General features: G+C 50.6%; 1 protein-coding gene across 1 annotated transcript in view; it reads right to left on the bottom strand.

Annotated features, from left to right (window-relative positions):
• The window catches only part of VASH2 (vasohibin 2), a 49,066-nt gene extending 32,317 nt beyond the window's left edge, over positions 1-16,749 (bottom strand). The window contains exons 1-4 of the mRNA XM_004699880.3: positions 16,589-16,749; positions 8,952-9,040; positions 1,821-1,877; positions 1,201-1,275 (exon numbers count right to left, since the gene is read on the bottom strand). Coding sequence (XP_004699937.1) covers positions 1,201-1,275; positions 1,821-1,877; positions 8,952-9,040; positions 16,589-16,669 — 302 coding nt within the window. The 5' untranslated portion in view covers positions 16,670-16,749. The remainder of the gene's footprint in view (positions 1-1,200; positions 1,276-1,820; positions 1,878-8,951; positions 9,041-16,588) is intronic.
• Between the last annotated feature and the right edge of the window lie 91 nt (positions 16,750-16,840).

Here is a 16,840-nt window from a genome sequence, read left to right as displayed (position 1 = left end):
AAACTGATATGACTTTATTAACATAATGAAAGCAAGGCCCTATTTCCAAACAGGGTCATGGTTACAGGTATGTTGTCATTGTTGGGTGCTGCGAGTCAGCTCCAACTCCCAGCCCCTCCCTATACAACAGAAGGGAACACTGCCTGGTGAATTCTACCCTTGAGATCACTTGAACCATCTCCTCAACTCCAGCCCTACTGCTAAGACCTTGTTTCACACATCACCATTTCTCTGTCACACAGGGTCACTATGAGTCACAATCAACTCAGTGGCATCTAACAACAACAACAATAGCAAGTGCTTCTGTCTTTGCAGATCACAATTCCAGCCTACTCCTCAACATCCATCCTAAGATCATCTATTTATGTGTAAATCTGGTCCTGTCACTCTTCCGCTTCAAAGCTTTCAGTTGGGTTCTTGACTATATTTGGGAAAAGGTTACATCTCGTAGCATAGCACTTGAGAATCTAGCCAATCTTGCCTGGAACCTCTCAAGCTCATCACCTCTCAAACTCATGTCTTCTTCTCCCTCTGACCCTGTCTCTGTCGTCCACCCAGACATCTAGGTGTGCCTTTGTTCTTCTACCTGATCCTGTTCTACTGCCACCATGATTATTAATAAGTTAGTGACACCACGGGTTTTTCCTGGCTCAAACCCACTTTACTAGAGCCAGGAATCTGGTGGAAAATGGAACAAAAAGTAAGGGAGAGACCAGACCCTTTTCTCAGCTCTGTGTTCCTTATCCCTTATAGCTTGGACCCACAGCTCATGGGATTCTTCAATCGCGCCATTATTTGGTCTCCTCAAGTCACACCTACAGGTTTCCTGAGATACATTTGGATACCAGTCTCCTCAGCCCTGTGAATACATTTGCTCTCAGAGGTCTTTTTCTGTTGCATTCCAAATGAATGCAAGCAATGATCACATAGGCACTCTCCACTCCTTTCCTTTAGAATTCTACTTTTGATGAGTGACTCTGCAGCGCCATGGCCTGGAGGCTGGCCCTGATGGAGAGGAGAGTTAACAGGTTGATTCAACTCCAGGTACTGAAAGTTAAAGAGAAGCACCAACAAAACTTGAAGCTTTTCTCCCAGGAGAGGAAGGGCCATCATCACAACCTAGAATCTGAGGTACAACCAGCCCCATGGGGAGGCTGCCATCAGAAGTGTACAAGGAAGCCTGTGAACCCCAAAGGATACATGCCCAAGATGACAGCTTCGAGACATTTGATAGGCAAGGACTCTCTGGTCATTTCCTTTGCAGTTTCCATTAACCTGTAAAGAGAGATCACATCAGAGGATTTCAATGTCACAACTTAGGTAATTTTGCAGGTGGTCAGTCTGTCTGCCAATCCATCAGCATGCCTGCCCCCACCCGAGGTACCATGCAGGAATAAAAAGGGGAGAACTTATTTTTTAGGGGTTGAGGGGCATGAAACATGTCTGCGCATGGCCACACTAAAATCCAAAATGCTCCACTCCTCTCACCAGGACTTCAGTCCTGGAAGTTAGTGCTAAATTTTCACAGCTCCCTCCCATTGCCCCAACTCAGGGTCATTTCCAACAGCTTGTGAAAGAGCAAGGAAAGGAGGCTCATGCAAGATGTCACAGGCCTCCCTGCTCCCCTGAAGGAGTCCTCACCATGAAACCTCATGGTCAGAGTAACCAAGGCCACCTCCTACCTGGCCCTGGGCAACACTATCCATCCCCACCCCTTTAGAGACCAGGACATTCATACACTGGGCAACAGGGGCAGGGACAGGAGTTGGCAGGCCTTGGCGGGAGACGGGCCTTTGGCCCCCACACCATGCATCACTTACCCGCTCAGCGGTCTCATTTTCCTAATTTCAAAGAACTGGGTCCCTGTATGATTGTATCTGTGTGGAGTTAAGTCAAGGGAAAGGAGCAGGACATGCCAGAGGTTCTGGGAATCCAGCAGAGGACATGGCACATTCTGACTTCTCACTGCATGGGAAGTTGGGGGGGGTGGCGGGGACAGGGGGGGAGGCTTTCCAGATGTGTCCAGTAGCCAAGGAGTAGCCAACAGCCTCTAACTGCTCACTGTTCTGTCCTGAAAGCTTATTGCTCACTTGGATCCCATAACACCCTGTACCTTTCACAGTGGCTCTTTCTGATCAGCTTGGCCTTTCTAGTTAGTTGAATCCATGTCTTAAATCACTTACTAGGCTCTTAGAGAGTTGGGGCCATTTCTTTATTTATAACACCCTGAAAGCCTGCCACGAGTTATAACGTATGCTAGTTAGCAAACACGATGTAAAAATCAGTAATGAATGGATGACTGGCTGGCTGGATGGGCGGGAGGGAGGGATGGAAGAAAGGAAAGGCAGGAAGGACAAATGGATGGGTGGTAGTAGGTTTTCTCCATAAAGCACAAGGCAGGAAGGAGCTCACTGTGGAGGGACTTCCCTGAAAACTGAATGTGGGAAAGTGACACCATGTGCCACAACCTGGGAGTTAGCTGGCCGCCCCTGTGCTATCAGCGACTGGCAGGCATGCACCGGGTCATTCTCAAGGCCACCGAAGGTTCCTGGATGTCCTGTGTTCTGAGATGGCATTTTTCTGAACCTAAAGCAATGCTGTTTTGTGCATTCCCTTCTCTTCCCTTGAACAAAATCCTACAGAGAGTGGGGAGGTCGAGCCGGAGTGTGAACTTGTGCATGTGGAGCTGCTGCAGCCCGGGCGGGAGGTGGGAGAGTAGCTGTGCACCCCTAGAGGTTGCCAGGCAGCCACAGGAGGGGGTGCTGAGTTCCTAGAGGCTACTAGGCACTGGGGGCTCAATAGTAGAATCCCACCCTTCTGGAGAAGGCTGGAAGGCACCCTCATGGCGCAAAGAAGTAAGCACTGGGCTTCTAACCACAAAATCAGTGGTTCAAACCTACCAGCTGCTCTGAAGGGGAAAGAGGAGGCTGGCTGATCCCGTAATGACTGAAAGTCTCAGAAACCTTAAGGAGCAGCTTTTCTGTGTTATCCTGTTTTCATGAGTCGGAATCAACATGATGGCTGAGGGTTTGTGGGAGGACGGCAGGAGTGGCCCCCCCTGAGACTGACATTCCTGGCTACTCAGACATGAGTGTGCACAAGAACCGCCAGGGGAGCTTGTTACAGCAGATTCTGGGCTCCAGGCTCAGAGACTGATCCAGGCCATGGTTCTGAGTGCCTTTCAGTCTCCCCCCTCAGACTGCTCAATGGTAAACTCCAGGTGAGGGCAGGGGATGGATTTTACCAAGCTCATTGGTTGAGGTGTTCCTACCTTGGGTCATTAGAATAACCCAAGTTCACCCTCAGAAGCCTCCTCCCCATCCAACAGAGCTAATGTGGCATCTCTCTTTCCATCCTTCTCTATCCCCAAGGCCGGCTGCGCACATCTATAAATAATCAGGGCTGGCCCCACCCAGGTCCCCGACAGCTGTTCTAAACTTTATAAAAATATCAATATCCCAAATCCCAGAGGTAAATATAAAAGCAAAGGATTCAATATTCTCATGGTGAAGAAACCTTTTTGTTTGTTTAGTTTTTACTTTCCTAAAGATTCTTTTCGGGCAGGGAAGTTTCATTTAAAGTAGAGGCATATGTAAAATAAAAAAGTTCAGTTTTACGCCCGACTTTCTCTCCATGGATACGTAGAGGTAGGGCATGATGTGAAGCGAGGCCATCGTCAATGAAGTAATCTTCATATTAGCTAACCATCGTGATGTTGACCCTGCACAGGAGCCAGGCCAGAAAGAAACAGATGCTTTGAGTCAGTCCTGACTCCTGGCCACCCGTATGTCCCAGAGTAGAAGCGTGCTCTCGAGGACTTTCAATGGCAGGTTTTTTAGAAGGAGATCAGTTCACCCCCAGAAGCCTTCTTTCTCCCCATCCTGCACAGAGAAAGTAGCACCTCTTTGAGGAACCTCATGCAAGACCAGCCCTCCTCCTGGTCAATATACTCAGAGGCTGTCAGAGGGACAGACAAGTTTTGCCCTTCCACACTTCCACTGCCAGCTGAGCCTATCAATAATCAGGGCTGGCCCCAATCAGTCCCCATACTCTTGTCACCATGCCCAGAACAAACCAGCCAGCAGCCTGGACAAACTAGAAGGAGAATCTGGTCAGAAGGTGGGAGAGTTCACACTCCACCTTCCTTTTGTGGTGGCTCTGCTCATCAGGTGACCAGAAGCACACCTCCAGTAGCCTTCCTAGGCTTCCTCTCCACTGGCCCTCACTACAAGTCCATAGTGTAGAAGACACATGATCATCACATTGGTGCAGAACCACCAGAGACCCTGACGGAGAATGTGCTGCAGGAGCTATGTCAGTCTGAGCCAATGCTGTGGAAACCTGGAGCAAACTTGCCCTTTCTACCCTAACCTCTATGCCTGTGGCTATAATCCAGTTTGGGAAGGGGCTGTCCTTGTATGTTAATGAGGCACGATGGGACTCTCTTGGGGCAATCTCTTGAGATGTAAAAGAGATTGAACAAACAAGCTAGGAAACAGAGCTGGGAGGCAGAGATGCCAAGTCACATGACTATCACTCAGCAGGAGCAGCTCAAAGAGACAGGGACCTCCTTCCAGAACCCCTAGAACTGGAGCCCTGTGACAAGATCAACTTGCCTGCTGGGTCACTAATGTTTGATTTCTGTGCTAGCAGCACTAGATAAAAAAGACGCCTTTATTAATGCTTCCCTGGCTCATTCTCTGAAATCTCCGGCCAGATAATCCTTATGGAGACCATGTTGCTAAAGAATTGGTCAGGGGGTGGGGGGGGGTGGTGTCATTCTAATTCCTCTGGAATATTCTGTGAGGAGCCAGTCACTTCCAGACATGGTTGGCTCCGGAGTCCAGATGTACTCTGCAGGAGTTTGTGGAACTCTCCACAGGGATTTCTGGTTTGCAGACCAGCAGCAACACCAGCCAGCCTTCCCCCAGCGAGAGTTTCCCACCTCACCCCTAGAGGCTGGTGCCCCCTTCTCTATAGAAGAGCTTTCCAAGATTTTGCTAGACAACGCCATGCACGGAAGCTCATGATCCTGAAAGTGGAAACTAAAGTTAATCAATGAACTTTTCCACCAACCTGAAAGGACCATGGACTGCCAAAAGAACAAGCAAATCTGTCTTGGAAGAAGTACAAGCAGAACGCTCCTTAGAAGCCAGGATGATGGGCCTTCATCTCATGTACTTTGGACACATTGTCAGGAGAGGAGTGTCCCTGGAGAAGCACATCATGCCTGGTAAAATGCAGAGGCAGCAGGGATACAAAGGAAGACTCTCAAGGAGATGGAATGTCAGTGGCTACAATGATGAGCTCAAACTTAACAATGGTGAGGATGGCACACGATTTGGCAGTGTTTCTGTCTGCTATCCATGGAGGTGCCATGACTTGGAATTGACCAGGGGACCTAATAACAGCACCACCAGAACAAGCAGCGACAAGCTTCACTCTTGCCTGGTAATACAGTTTATAGAGGAGGCACTGGTGTTAGGTCCCTTCAGGGAAGACTGAAAAATTCCCAGGAAAGATCCTTGTCTATAGCAGAGAGGACGTGCTCTCAAGGCTTGTGAAATATAGGTATGGAGGCTCCTGAAATCCTTTCTGACTCAGAAAGGCTGGGTTTGGACAGGTCAACAGAAATCAAGTCAGTCATTCTGCGAGGCTCACCTTCCTGACGTGATCGCTGAAGTCAAAATGGGTGCATAAGCAAATGTGGTGAAGAAAGCTGATGGTGCCCCGCTATCAAAAGATATAGCATCTGGGGTTTTAAAGACTTCAAGTTAAACAAGTGGCCATATAGCAGAGAAGCAACAAAGCCCACATGGAAGAAGCACATCAGCCTATGTGATCACAAGGTGTCCACAAGATTAGGTATCAGGCATCAGAAAACCCAAAACAATCATATCAGTGCAAATGAGGGGGGTTAGAGTAGAGACTCATCTGTAGACAACTGGACATCCCCTCACAGAAGGGTCACAAGGAAGAGACAAGCCAGCCAGGGTGCAGTACAGCACCGACAAAACACACAACATTCCTCTAATTCTTCAATGTTTCCTTACCCCCACTATCACAACCCCAGTTCTACCTCACAAATCCAGCTACACCACAGCATGTACACTGGTACAGATAAGAACTCTAGACACATGGAACAGTAATGGGAGTAGTGATACCACAAGGGTAGGGGAATGTTTGGGGGAGAAGGAGAAAGAGGGAACCAATCACAATGATCGATATACCCTGGAGGGGGATGGACAACAGAAATGTGGGTGAAGGAAGACAGAAGATGGTGTAAGATATCAAAATAATAATTTATGATTTACCAGGGAGTCCTGAGGGTAGAGAGTGGAAGAGGGAGGGAAAAAAGAGGATCTGATACCAAGGGCTCAAGTGGAAAGAAAATGTTTTGGAAGGGGTCAGTTATCAGGCATCAAAGAACAAAAAATCATATCATTGTGTGCAATATGATCGCTGAAGACTAATGGGTTCATAAGCAAATGTGGCGAAGAAAGCTGATGGTGCCCGACTATCAAAAGATATAGTATGTGGGGTCTTGAAGGTAAACAAGCGGCCACCTAGCTCAGTAGCAACAAAGCCCACGTGGAAGAAGCACACCAGCCTGTGTGATCATGAGGTATTGAAGGGATCAGGTATCAGGCATCATCAGAACAAAAAATCATATCATTGTGAATGAGGGGTAGTGCGGGGTAGAGACCCAAAGCCCATCTGTAGGGAATTGGACATCCCCTTACGGAAGGGTTGCGGGGAGGAGATGAGCCAGTCAGGGTTCAGTGTAGCAATGATGAAACATACAACTTTCCTCTAGTTTCTAAATGCTTCCTCGCCCCTCCACTATCATGATCCCAATTCTACCTTACAAATCTGGCTAGACCAGAGGATGTACACTGGTACAGATAGGAACTGGAAATACAAGGAATCCAGGATGGATGATCCCTTCAAGACCAGTGATGAGAGTGGCGATACCAGGAGGGTGGAGGGAGGGTGGGTTGGAAAGGGGGAACCGATTACAAGGATCTACATATAACCTCCTCCCTGGGGAACGGACAACAGAAAAGTGGGTGAAGGGAGACATTGGACAAGGCAAGATATGACAAAATAGTAATTTATAAATTATCAAGGGTTCATGAGTGAGCGGGGAGTGGGGAAGGAATGGAAAAATTGAGGAGCTGTTGCCATAGGCTTAAGTGGAGAGCACATGTTTTGAGAATGATGAGGGCAATGAATGTACAAATGTGCTTTACACAATTGATGTACATGTATGTATGGATTGTGATGAGTTGTATGAGGCCATAATAAAATGACTTAAAAAACCACAAACATATTGAAACAAAGGGACAAAAAGTGTAAAACCATCATTTAACCCACAATAAACAAATTAAAAAAAATAACACAAAAAATGTTTTGAAAATGATGATGACAATGTATGTACAAATGTGCTTGATACAATTGATACATGGATTGTTATAAAAGCTGTAAGATCCCTCTATAAACTGATTTATAAAAAACAAAAACAAACAAGAGCAAGAGATCTTAAAAAAAAGAAAGAAAAGAAATTAAGCTAGTGTGCTTGGTGCTTTGAAGAACAGGCTAAGTTTTGTATCTTATAAGACAAGCACAGAGGCCAATGTGCTTTGGGCTTGGGGTGGGTCAGCCACCTCAGTAAGTAGTATAATCCTGGGTTAATTCTATGGGGCTTGCTGACCTGCATGGGGCAGAGAACTGTCCCTCACATCTGGCTAAGTGGACAAAATCCTGGAACTTTCTGAAGCCCCTCATACATCTCTGCTCCCCAGCTGACCCCTATCTCTAACAAAATACCACAAGTGGTGAGTAGAGTGACCACCTGTTGCTACAGCAGTGTTCTCCCAGTCTACCTGGGGGGAGGGAGGGAGTAATGTCAGAAGTGAGCTCATGGGAATGCAAACACCGTGAGGACAAGACAGAAGGACAGGACCAACAGCTTGGACCCACAGGGCTCCTCAGCTCTCCTTCAAGCTGCAGTGGGAGCTGAAGCCTCCATGCCGGAGTCCCGTCCGTCCGTTCTCGAAGAACCGAGCCAGAGCATCAGCCTGTGTCACCTCGGCAGTGTCCGGTCAGGGGAGAAGGTAAAGAAGTGAGCAAGAATGGAGGAGGAAGAGGCGACCAGGAGGAAAGAGAGATCAGGAAGGGAAAAAGAAAATGAAGATGGCAGAGGGGATAGAAGTAGAGAAAGGGGAGGCGGATGGCATAGCGGGTCCGAGGGAAGGGGAGGGAGGGATGGGGGAAAGGAGGGAACCATGAGCAGCCCAAGGGATGGGAGGAGGATCAGGTTAGAGGTCACCACCCGTGAGCAGCCTTGCTTGAACCCGCGAAGGGGGAAAGGTTACCCCACTGGCATGGGATCGATTCAGACTCAGGGCAACTCTAGAGGAGGGAGTAGAAGTGCCCCTTTGGGTTTCCAAGACTGAATCTGCTCTGGTGGGTTCGAACTGCTCCCCTTTCGTTAGCAGCTCAACGTGAGACTAACCTCACCACGTGGGCTTCAGGAGAAGGGGGAGGCCACTGCGATCGAATCCGCTGTCCACACTCCTCCTGGTCTCTCTTGAAGGCGGCCAGGAGGCAGAGCAGGGAAGTACTTTGGCTGCGAACCAAAAGGCTGGTGGTTTGAACCACCTCGCAGCTCCCCAGGAGGACTACCTGCTGATGCGCGGCCACAGTGACTGCAGCCGAGCCCCTAGGAAGCGGTCTACTCTGGGGATATGGGGGGGCACACTTAGTCAGCATTCACTCAACAGCACCCAACACCAGACTGGCTCTCTTTTGCAAGGCTGGCCCTCCACGTCTGGCCTCACCAACCTTGGGGAACTTCTGCGGACCAGCTGGGGCAGACATTCTGCCAGGCTGGAGATGACCACCCGGGTCCCCTGGCTGGTCTGCTCAGCCGCTGGTTGGAAGGATACTGCAGGGTCTTCATGTAATTCTGGATGGCCTGGAGCCAGTCGGGCATCGTCATTGAGAGCCTGTAGTTTGGAACCTGGGGTATGGATGGCTGTGGAGAGAAAGAAGGAAGGGTTTGTGAACCCGGAGCTGCCCTGGGCTGGACACTCCCGAGGGCTGGGAGCAGGTGGCTGTCGTGATGCGGCCATGTGTCCTCCACAAGGCCCTCACCGCAATTGGCCTCTATGAGCTCCTCCACTCACACGCGGCTCTGGGTCACATGGCTTCTCTGCTGTCCACCAGGTGTTGTGAATCTAAGGAGGGCAGATCTCCCTCACAGGAGCCTATGCAGATTCCACCAAGCCCGGTGCAGGATGGGTTTAGAAATGCTGGCGACTCCTGTGTACTCCCCTCTGGGGCACCTTTATTGAAACACAGATGAACGGTGTCCTACGGAAGTGCCGCTTGTGCTACTGGATCCTCTTCTCCTCAACACTCCTCTTCCAGAGTTCCAACACCCACTGGGCCCCATCACCTGAGACCAGCCCCAAGGGGGGTTAAGAAAGACTCCCCTTTGTTCTTGACACTTCCCAGCTGAGCCTTCCTCCTCTGACTTCATGTGCGTCATCTTTCCCACTTACTGCCCTGTGCAGCCTAGTGAGCTCTGCCTTTGGGTCCCCACTCTCCTCGTAGCAACCCCATAGGGCAGAGTAGAACTGCCCCACAGCATTTCCAAGGCTGTGATCTCTACGGGCGTAAGGTGCCGCGTCATTTTCCCCCATGGAGTGGCTAGTGGGCTCGAACCGCTGACCTTTCCGTTAGCAGCCGAGTGCTTAACCAGGGCGCCACCAGGGCTCCTGGCTCGGTGTCCACAAATTGAAGCTCTAACTGGAGCTCTGATCTCTGTTGGGAAGAGAGGATCAAAGGCAGGCCAAGGCTGGAGAGGGGGAGAAAAGCACCACTTCTCTGGGATTTCCTAAGACACCCCCTCAGCTCCTTAGCTCTGAGCAATCCTGCAAAGCAAGTGCAAACAGCACAAGGAACAATGGCCAGGGGAGCTTTCTGATTCATTTCCCCTAGAAGATGTTTCTCAAGTCGCCTGGGCCACTACCTCTCTGGTGGGGCAGGAGTCCTTGATGAAAAAGAAATTCAGCTCCCGGGGCCTGGAGCTTTAGTAGTCCGGCTGCTGGGGAAGGGAGGGAGGAGGCTCCTCCAGGTTTAAGCTGCTTAGGAGGAGCCGAAGGGGCTGCAGGACAGATTAGTTCCATCCTCAAGGCAAACAGGGAAAGGGAGGCCCTGGGGATTTAGCGCTTAGCTGATAGAAGAAGCTGCTGGTGAAGAGACTCGGGCCAGCCTTGGAGTGGGACCAGGAGGCTGGCTGCGCACCAAGGCCCGACCCTGCCCAGGAGGTTCCCTTTCCATGACTGTCTCTTGGCTCAAGCCCCCAGGGTTGCAGGAAGGTATGCCTGCCCCCGGAGTCAGCCAGTGGTCGGCAACAACGTTTCATGCTTCTTATATAGAAGAAGCATTTAAGTAAACTTTGCCACATTTAAGTCAATGAACAGCTGGTGGGCATTCTTTTTGTCTCGATGCCTCTAGTCTCTCCTAGTTTTGAAATGTCTTACTCAGCACCTGCCCCTCTTCCGTCTAAAGGAATCCGGTCACACTTCCTGCGCACAGCCAAAGTGAGTGCAGGAGCGACAGAGGGTGGGTGCCTGAGTGCGCACACCCGTGCACTTCTCAGCCCACACAGATTGCATTCCCATCTCGGAGAGTCATTTTGGGGCGCAAGAAGGTTGTTCCTAATCAAACTGTTGGTCGCATAGCCCTCCCCCACCCCCACAGACACAAAATATGAAGTGTGTCACGGTGTTTCCATCCTTGCACACACCTAGTCTGTCCTGGTTTTATAGTTTGTTTTCAGTAACACCTTCTGATCGCACAGGGCTTGTGTGGAAGTGGGCGCTGGAGCCCCCCCAGAGATGGAAGAGAAGGGGAGAGGGGAACAAACACTGTCCCAAGCTCTATGCCAGTTACAGAATGAGGAGGGTGAGGGCGGAGAGAAATTGTACAGCTAATTAGGACATGAGCTAATCGCTATATGCAAACGTGCTGCTCACACCTATTTAATAGAAAACTGCTGAGTGAGAAAAACTATCCCCAAGACTCACCAGGTACCTAAGAGACGCCCCCATCTCTGCGCCCCCACGGAGTGGTGCCAGAGTGATTCGGTTCTGTCGTGGGGCCAACTCCCCAAGTATTCCAACTCTGCACAAGAGCTCACAAGAGCTGGGGGCTGGGGGTGGGAGACAGGAGGCAGCTGGTCCTCAGAATAGCAGCCCAGTGGCGCCCAATGGCTTTTAAAAACAGCTGCATGGTTACCTCAGCCCCAGCTGTGAGCAGAGGGCAGGAGCTATGGGCCCCTTCCCTCCCCACCGGTAGGACAAATGCAGGCATTCCCCAAACCCCTGCTGGGGAGCAAGGCTGCAAGGCTGCAGTGGAAAGAGGAGCCCAGATTGCTGAAGGAATGATGTCATCCAGCTGCTACTGGACCCGAGGTCTGGGGTAGCTGGCTGGGGCTCAGACTTTGGGGCTCAGCTTCCAAACAGCTTCTCAGACTCCCAATGCTCACATCGAAAATGGGCTATCAACCTTGGGGCCTAAGTTCTAAGACAGACATGACTGACTAGCTGTGGATGACGGCCAAGCTGCATGATCTCTCCAAACCTCAGTATTTTAATATTACCTCTGTTATACCTGGTTTTGAGGGTGACATGACTGTAAAGCAGGCAGCTTGGGGCTTAGCATACAGTGTGCATTGAGTTCACCAGTAACGTGTTCTCAGGGACGTGAAGCCTGAAGGATTTACACTTTTCTGGAAGCAGAAACAGCAAATCAGGAGTGTCTTGACTCCATGGACACTTTCACCGGGGCTCCGTGTCAGGAAGAGGAATGAAGATATATTCACCTCCCCTTGCAGACTTGGGAGTGGAATCATTATTGGGACAAGAGCTCACTCGAAGTGTTAAGAAAACTCTTCAGACCTCAGTGGGGGCGGGGGTGAGGTGGGGGTGGGGAGATGACCACGAAAAGGCAATTCACTGGAGAGGACATTTGCAATGGTGAGTAAATCTTGGAGGGAAGTGTACAAGCTCACGAAGAACCTAAGAAATGGCAAGGAAAGCCGTTGCTAAATGGAGGTCCCTGAAGCCGGTGAGCAGGTTCACATTGCATTGCTGAGGACCAGAGTTGGCACAACCTTTCTATGCGAGACCCTGGCCCGCCCTTCACCGCCTCCCCAGTTGGGGTCCTCAGAGCTCCTCCTAATCTTTCCCTCTGCCCCATTCCATTAATTACCTACCACCTGAAACCCCAAGGACTCTTAAGGTGCCCCATCCTGCTTCCTGCCACCAGCCCCCTCAGGCCCCAGCTCAAGTGCAGAGGCAGAAACTAAGGGGAGCTGACCCTAACCAACCTCCCCACAGGAGCCAGTGCCCGCAGCGTGGGGGTGGGGCCCTGGGAAACATAGGGGTTGTGGAGTGGAACACCAGTCTCTTGAATTACACAATATGGTTGGATCAGTGCTTCCCTGAACAATCACTCGGTTGCTGAAGGCAAACAATGATACAAACCACAGGCGAGACTTTTGCAGACAGTCTCTTCCTACCCACCCCCATGCTTGCCAAACACAACTGACCTCTCAGAGAAATGCATGAAGTGCTGCAAACAGACATGGGGGTGTAACGGGGCCCTGCCACGCGGGAGACGACAGAGGTAGGGGGGCCCAGGGGTTGCAAGAATCTTTGACATGAGAGAACAAAGAGACAGCGCAGCCTTTTGCTCATTCATCTCTGCACTGAAGGACATGCTATGAAGGCAGCAGGCAGAAGAATCCTGTCTGGCAACCTATGGGGTGGGGGGTAGGGGCTCAGCACAGCAGCCACAAACCTAGGCTGAGCCCCCCACACCAGAAACCTATTGATGCTGGCCTGGGGCGGAAGTTGGGGGTCACAGCCTAGAGTTGTGCAGGACAGCTATCAATCTAGGGGTGGGGACGGAGTGAGTTGCCCATGTGAGCCAGCAGTGGGCAGGAGTGCAGCCCCTGCTGTGACAAGGTCTCACCCTATTAGTGGCCACACTCACACTTTTTTTTCCCACTCAGGCAAAGCTGAGTCCTCTAACTGGCGCATCATTTCCCAATTTGGAATCCGCGGGAGAACAAAGCATAAAGCTGGGGGAGCTACAAAAGTCCCGCTGCTGTTTCCATCCTGGTTTTCTGTCCGGAGGAGAGCTGGGCTACAGCCAGCAAACAGCAGTAAAGCTGTTTCTAAGCATACCCTGGCTGGTTTTGTCTGAGCCAGCCACTGTCCCTGGCTCCCTCCACCTCCCCTCCTTTATTATCCCCCATGACTTTTGCGGTTTCCTTAAATTGTCCCTGAGCCAAGTGCTTACCTTGGACCCAGGAGTTCTTGGGGGTGGGGGGTAAGGGGGTGGGAAAAGCTTGCACACACGAGTGTAGAAGGAAGATCCCAGAAAAAGCTAGCTCAATTTGGGGAGGAGTGGGGGTACCCCTGGACCTCTGGCCCACCCAACCATGGCTGTGGGTGGAATATGCTGCAGTCCAAAGAGTGCCATTCTGGGCACCTCTTAGGCTCCTGAAGCCTCCTAGTCCACATCCCTTTTGCTTCTTAGCCCCCATTCAAAGGCCCCCAAAGGTGAATCTCCTGAAGCCCTTGCTGCTTCCTACCCACTGCTCTTCGGTACAAATTTCTCAGCAAGAGCCTGAGGAAAGAGCTCAGCCAGAGCTACAGAGGAAAGCTTCCTAGCAGGCTGAGAACAGGAATGGCTCAGGACTCAGAGGAGAACCTGGTAATGGGCACTCTTGAAGCTGCTCCCATCTCAGGGAAGGTATGGGGACCAGGGCTTGGGGACTAGGGAGGGTATAGTATGGTTGGGGTTGGAGACGGCAAACCAACCATTAAGATGAAAGGTTTAAAAAAAATTTTACTGCCATCATGTAAATTCTGATTCAGAGCAACCTTATGGACACCACAGAATTACCTTTGCAGGTTTGTAAGACTCTAAATCTATACAGGAGTAGAAAGCTTCATCTTTCTCCCATGGAGCAGCAGTTAGTTGATTCAAACTGCTAACTGGGTGGTTAGCAGTACAACGCATAAACCACTGCTCCACCAGAGCTCCGTAAGATGCAAGGCGAGAGCAATAAATGGTCGATTCTCTTTTTAAGTTCAAAAAGCCACCTGTCTAAGTTTGGGCTGGGGAAGTCCTGCCTTGGCAGTGATTCTTATATGAAAAGGATTTGGAAGGTTAAAATGACCTTCGGCATATTATGGGAATACAATATGATGTGGTTGCTATATATTAAAAAAGATGAACAATCTTTTTATGACTACAGCATTCAGCAATAATGATGGAAGTATCAGGTAGGTCACAGGAAGTTAGAATCTATACTCACAACCGATCAGACAATACTTAGAATATTGTGTGCTTCATGGGTTTTGGCTTTAGGGGGCTGGTTACAAACTAGCAATTTTTCTTGAAAGATCTTGACAGAGGGAGGTGGTTTGGAAATGACATTAAAAAGGGACTGAGGGTAGGGGTAGCGAAGAAAAGCTGCCTGTACACAGAGAAAAATAACAAGAAACACGCAGAAGGTCAGAGTTCCCAGGGCTCATAATCTGGTCACCCTCTAATGACACAAAACCAGAAAACATCAAGGGCCAAAAAAAACAGGAATTCACTAGTGAGGAAGAATTGTATATGCACTCTGGTCTATGCTCATTTGACAGATGAGAAAACTTAAGGCCAGAGCTTTTAAGTAATTACCTCCTGACCCAGTTAGAGGTAAGAGAATCAGGGCTAGTGCATTTAGGGTTCGTTTACTTGATTTTTACTCCACATCCCTTCTGTCCTAAGAGCATGGTGGAGGTGAGATTGGGAAGCTGTGCGGAGAAAGGACGATTTCGGTTCAGTCTTCAGTTTCCTAACCAAATCGGGCCAGCCTGGGGATGGATGGTCTGCTGGGGGCCGTGCCGGTGGAGAGGGCTGCTGAAGGTGGGCAACCATCTCCCTTCTTAAATCCCATGGTTCCCACACAGAGAAAGGGGTCTCTGTACAGAAGCACAATTAGGAGCAGGGTGAGTGCCCAGGGTGCTGAGTCAGAAAAGCGGCATGGGACAAGGAAATAGATCCCTCTCTTCCAGGCCCGGAGGCGAGCCCGGTTTGGTTCCTCACTTACCCACTGCCACAGGGTCTAGTCTGATGCCCGGAGACCCTCGATAGGGTGGACAGCCTCATCTTTCTCCCAGGAAGAGGCTAGTGGGTTCAAACACCAACCGGGAGGTTAGCAGCCCAACACCTAACACCCAGTTTGAGGGGAGGAAACAACCTGAAGCCAGAGCTGTGCACCAGGACCAAGCACATTCTCACGCTCAGAGGCACTCAGCAAGAGTAACGAGAGCGGACATGAAAGCAGGCCAGATGCTGGCAGGACAGAATGGAGCTCTTGACCAGTAAGCAGAGTGCTAAAACACTCCTGACAGCAGCAGCAGCAAGCTGATTGGGTAGGCTACTTCCTCAAGGGCACACACAGCTTTCTGGCCTGCAGGCTTGGATGCTCAGCTGTCACCCAGCTGGGGACCTGACCAGATGCCCAACCAGAAGGCCTTCCAGGTCTCAGGTCTGGCATTCCTAGCCCTGCCCAGGAATGTTCTCAGCCATGCCAGCACCCTCAGGTCTAGAGGAAACGCTCCAAGCTGCTGCCGAGCTGTCGCTCAAGGCTCCGCGGCAGTCCTCCCCAGTTTGCATTCCTTTCACACAGCACTGCATTTCACACAACACACCATTCATTCCCACTCCCACCAGCACACCTCCATCCCAGGGCCTTTTGCCGTTACTGGTGAGATCCTAGCTGTGGACACAGCTCATTGGCCTCTACCCAAGGAAAATGTGTTTCTCTCCTCAGGCCCTTTGCTCTATCCGGTGAGACTAATTTATTGTGTGTACTGGAAAGCCCCTTTCCCCGCTGGAGCCAAACTCCTCTTTTTCCTTGGAGCCCAGATAAGCTGGGAAGAGAGGCAGCTCATTGTTTTTGCAAGTTTCAAAGGTGAAAGTCACTGTCACTAAAAAAAAAAAAATTGGCAAAAAGTCTGGAAATGATTCATGCTGAGCAATCTGACTGGGTAATTTCAAATTCATTCATAGCCCGATAAATCATGTGTAAGTGGGGGGTGAAGGGAGAAGCAAAAAAAAAAAAAACTCCCAGGGGAAAAAACAGCGGGGTGGGAAGTCTAGCATTCTTGTATCACTGGTTGTATGCGGGGCTATGGGCAGCCTTTCAGCAGGCGGGGCCAGGTAGGGGTGAATAAATAATAGACTTTGGCCCAAAGACTGAAAAAAAACATTGGCAGAGTCCCAGTGCTGCAAACTCAGGGTCTTTCCCTCCCCCATTTATAAGGTTTCCACTAAAAACATCTCAATTAAGCAGGCGAGGAGGGGGCCCGGGTAGCGACAGGTACACCGAAGGGGAAGGGAGTTGGTAGCCGGTCCAGGAAAATGGGAATTGCTTCTCTGTTCTGTGCGCAGGGTGAAATGGTCCCATCGCCGCCTGCCGCCCCTCCTCTCTCTCAGAGCCACTGACCTTAGCCAAGAAGGCGGCGTTCCTGATGGCGCCCACCATTTCTCCCCCCTTGGGGTGCACCTTGGCCACGTGCATCCACATGCGCTCCCAGGTGTGGCTGTCGATGGGGAAGCCGCTCTTGTTCACGTGAAACAGCACCCCGCCGTCTTTGTCTTCCTCTTCCGAGCCCCCGCTCGTGGCGAGGCTCACGGGCCGCGCGTGGCTGCTCCGGGACCGGGTGCCTTTGGCGCCTTTGGGGTGGGGGCAGTGGTG

Source organism: Echinops telfairi, unplaced genomic scaffold (genome assembly GCF_000313985.2).
Source record: "Echinops telfairi isolate 266 unplaced genomic scaffold, ASM31398v2 ScPeMD7_7424;HRSCAF=8462, whole genome shotgun sequence".
Classification (NCBI taxonomy): Eukaryota; Metazoa; Chordata; class Mammalia; order Afrosoricida; family Tenrecidae; genus Echinops; species Echinops telfairi.
The sequence above is the reverse complement of the archived record's forward strand: the minus strand, read 5'-3'. Positions and strand labels throughout refer to the sequence as shown.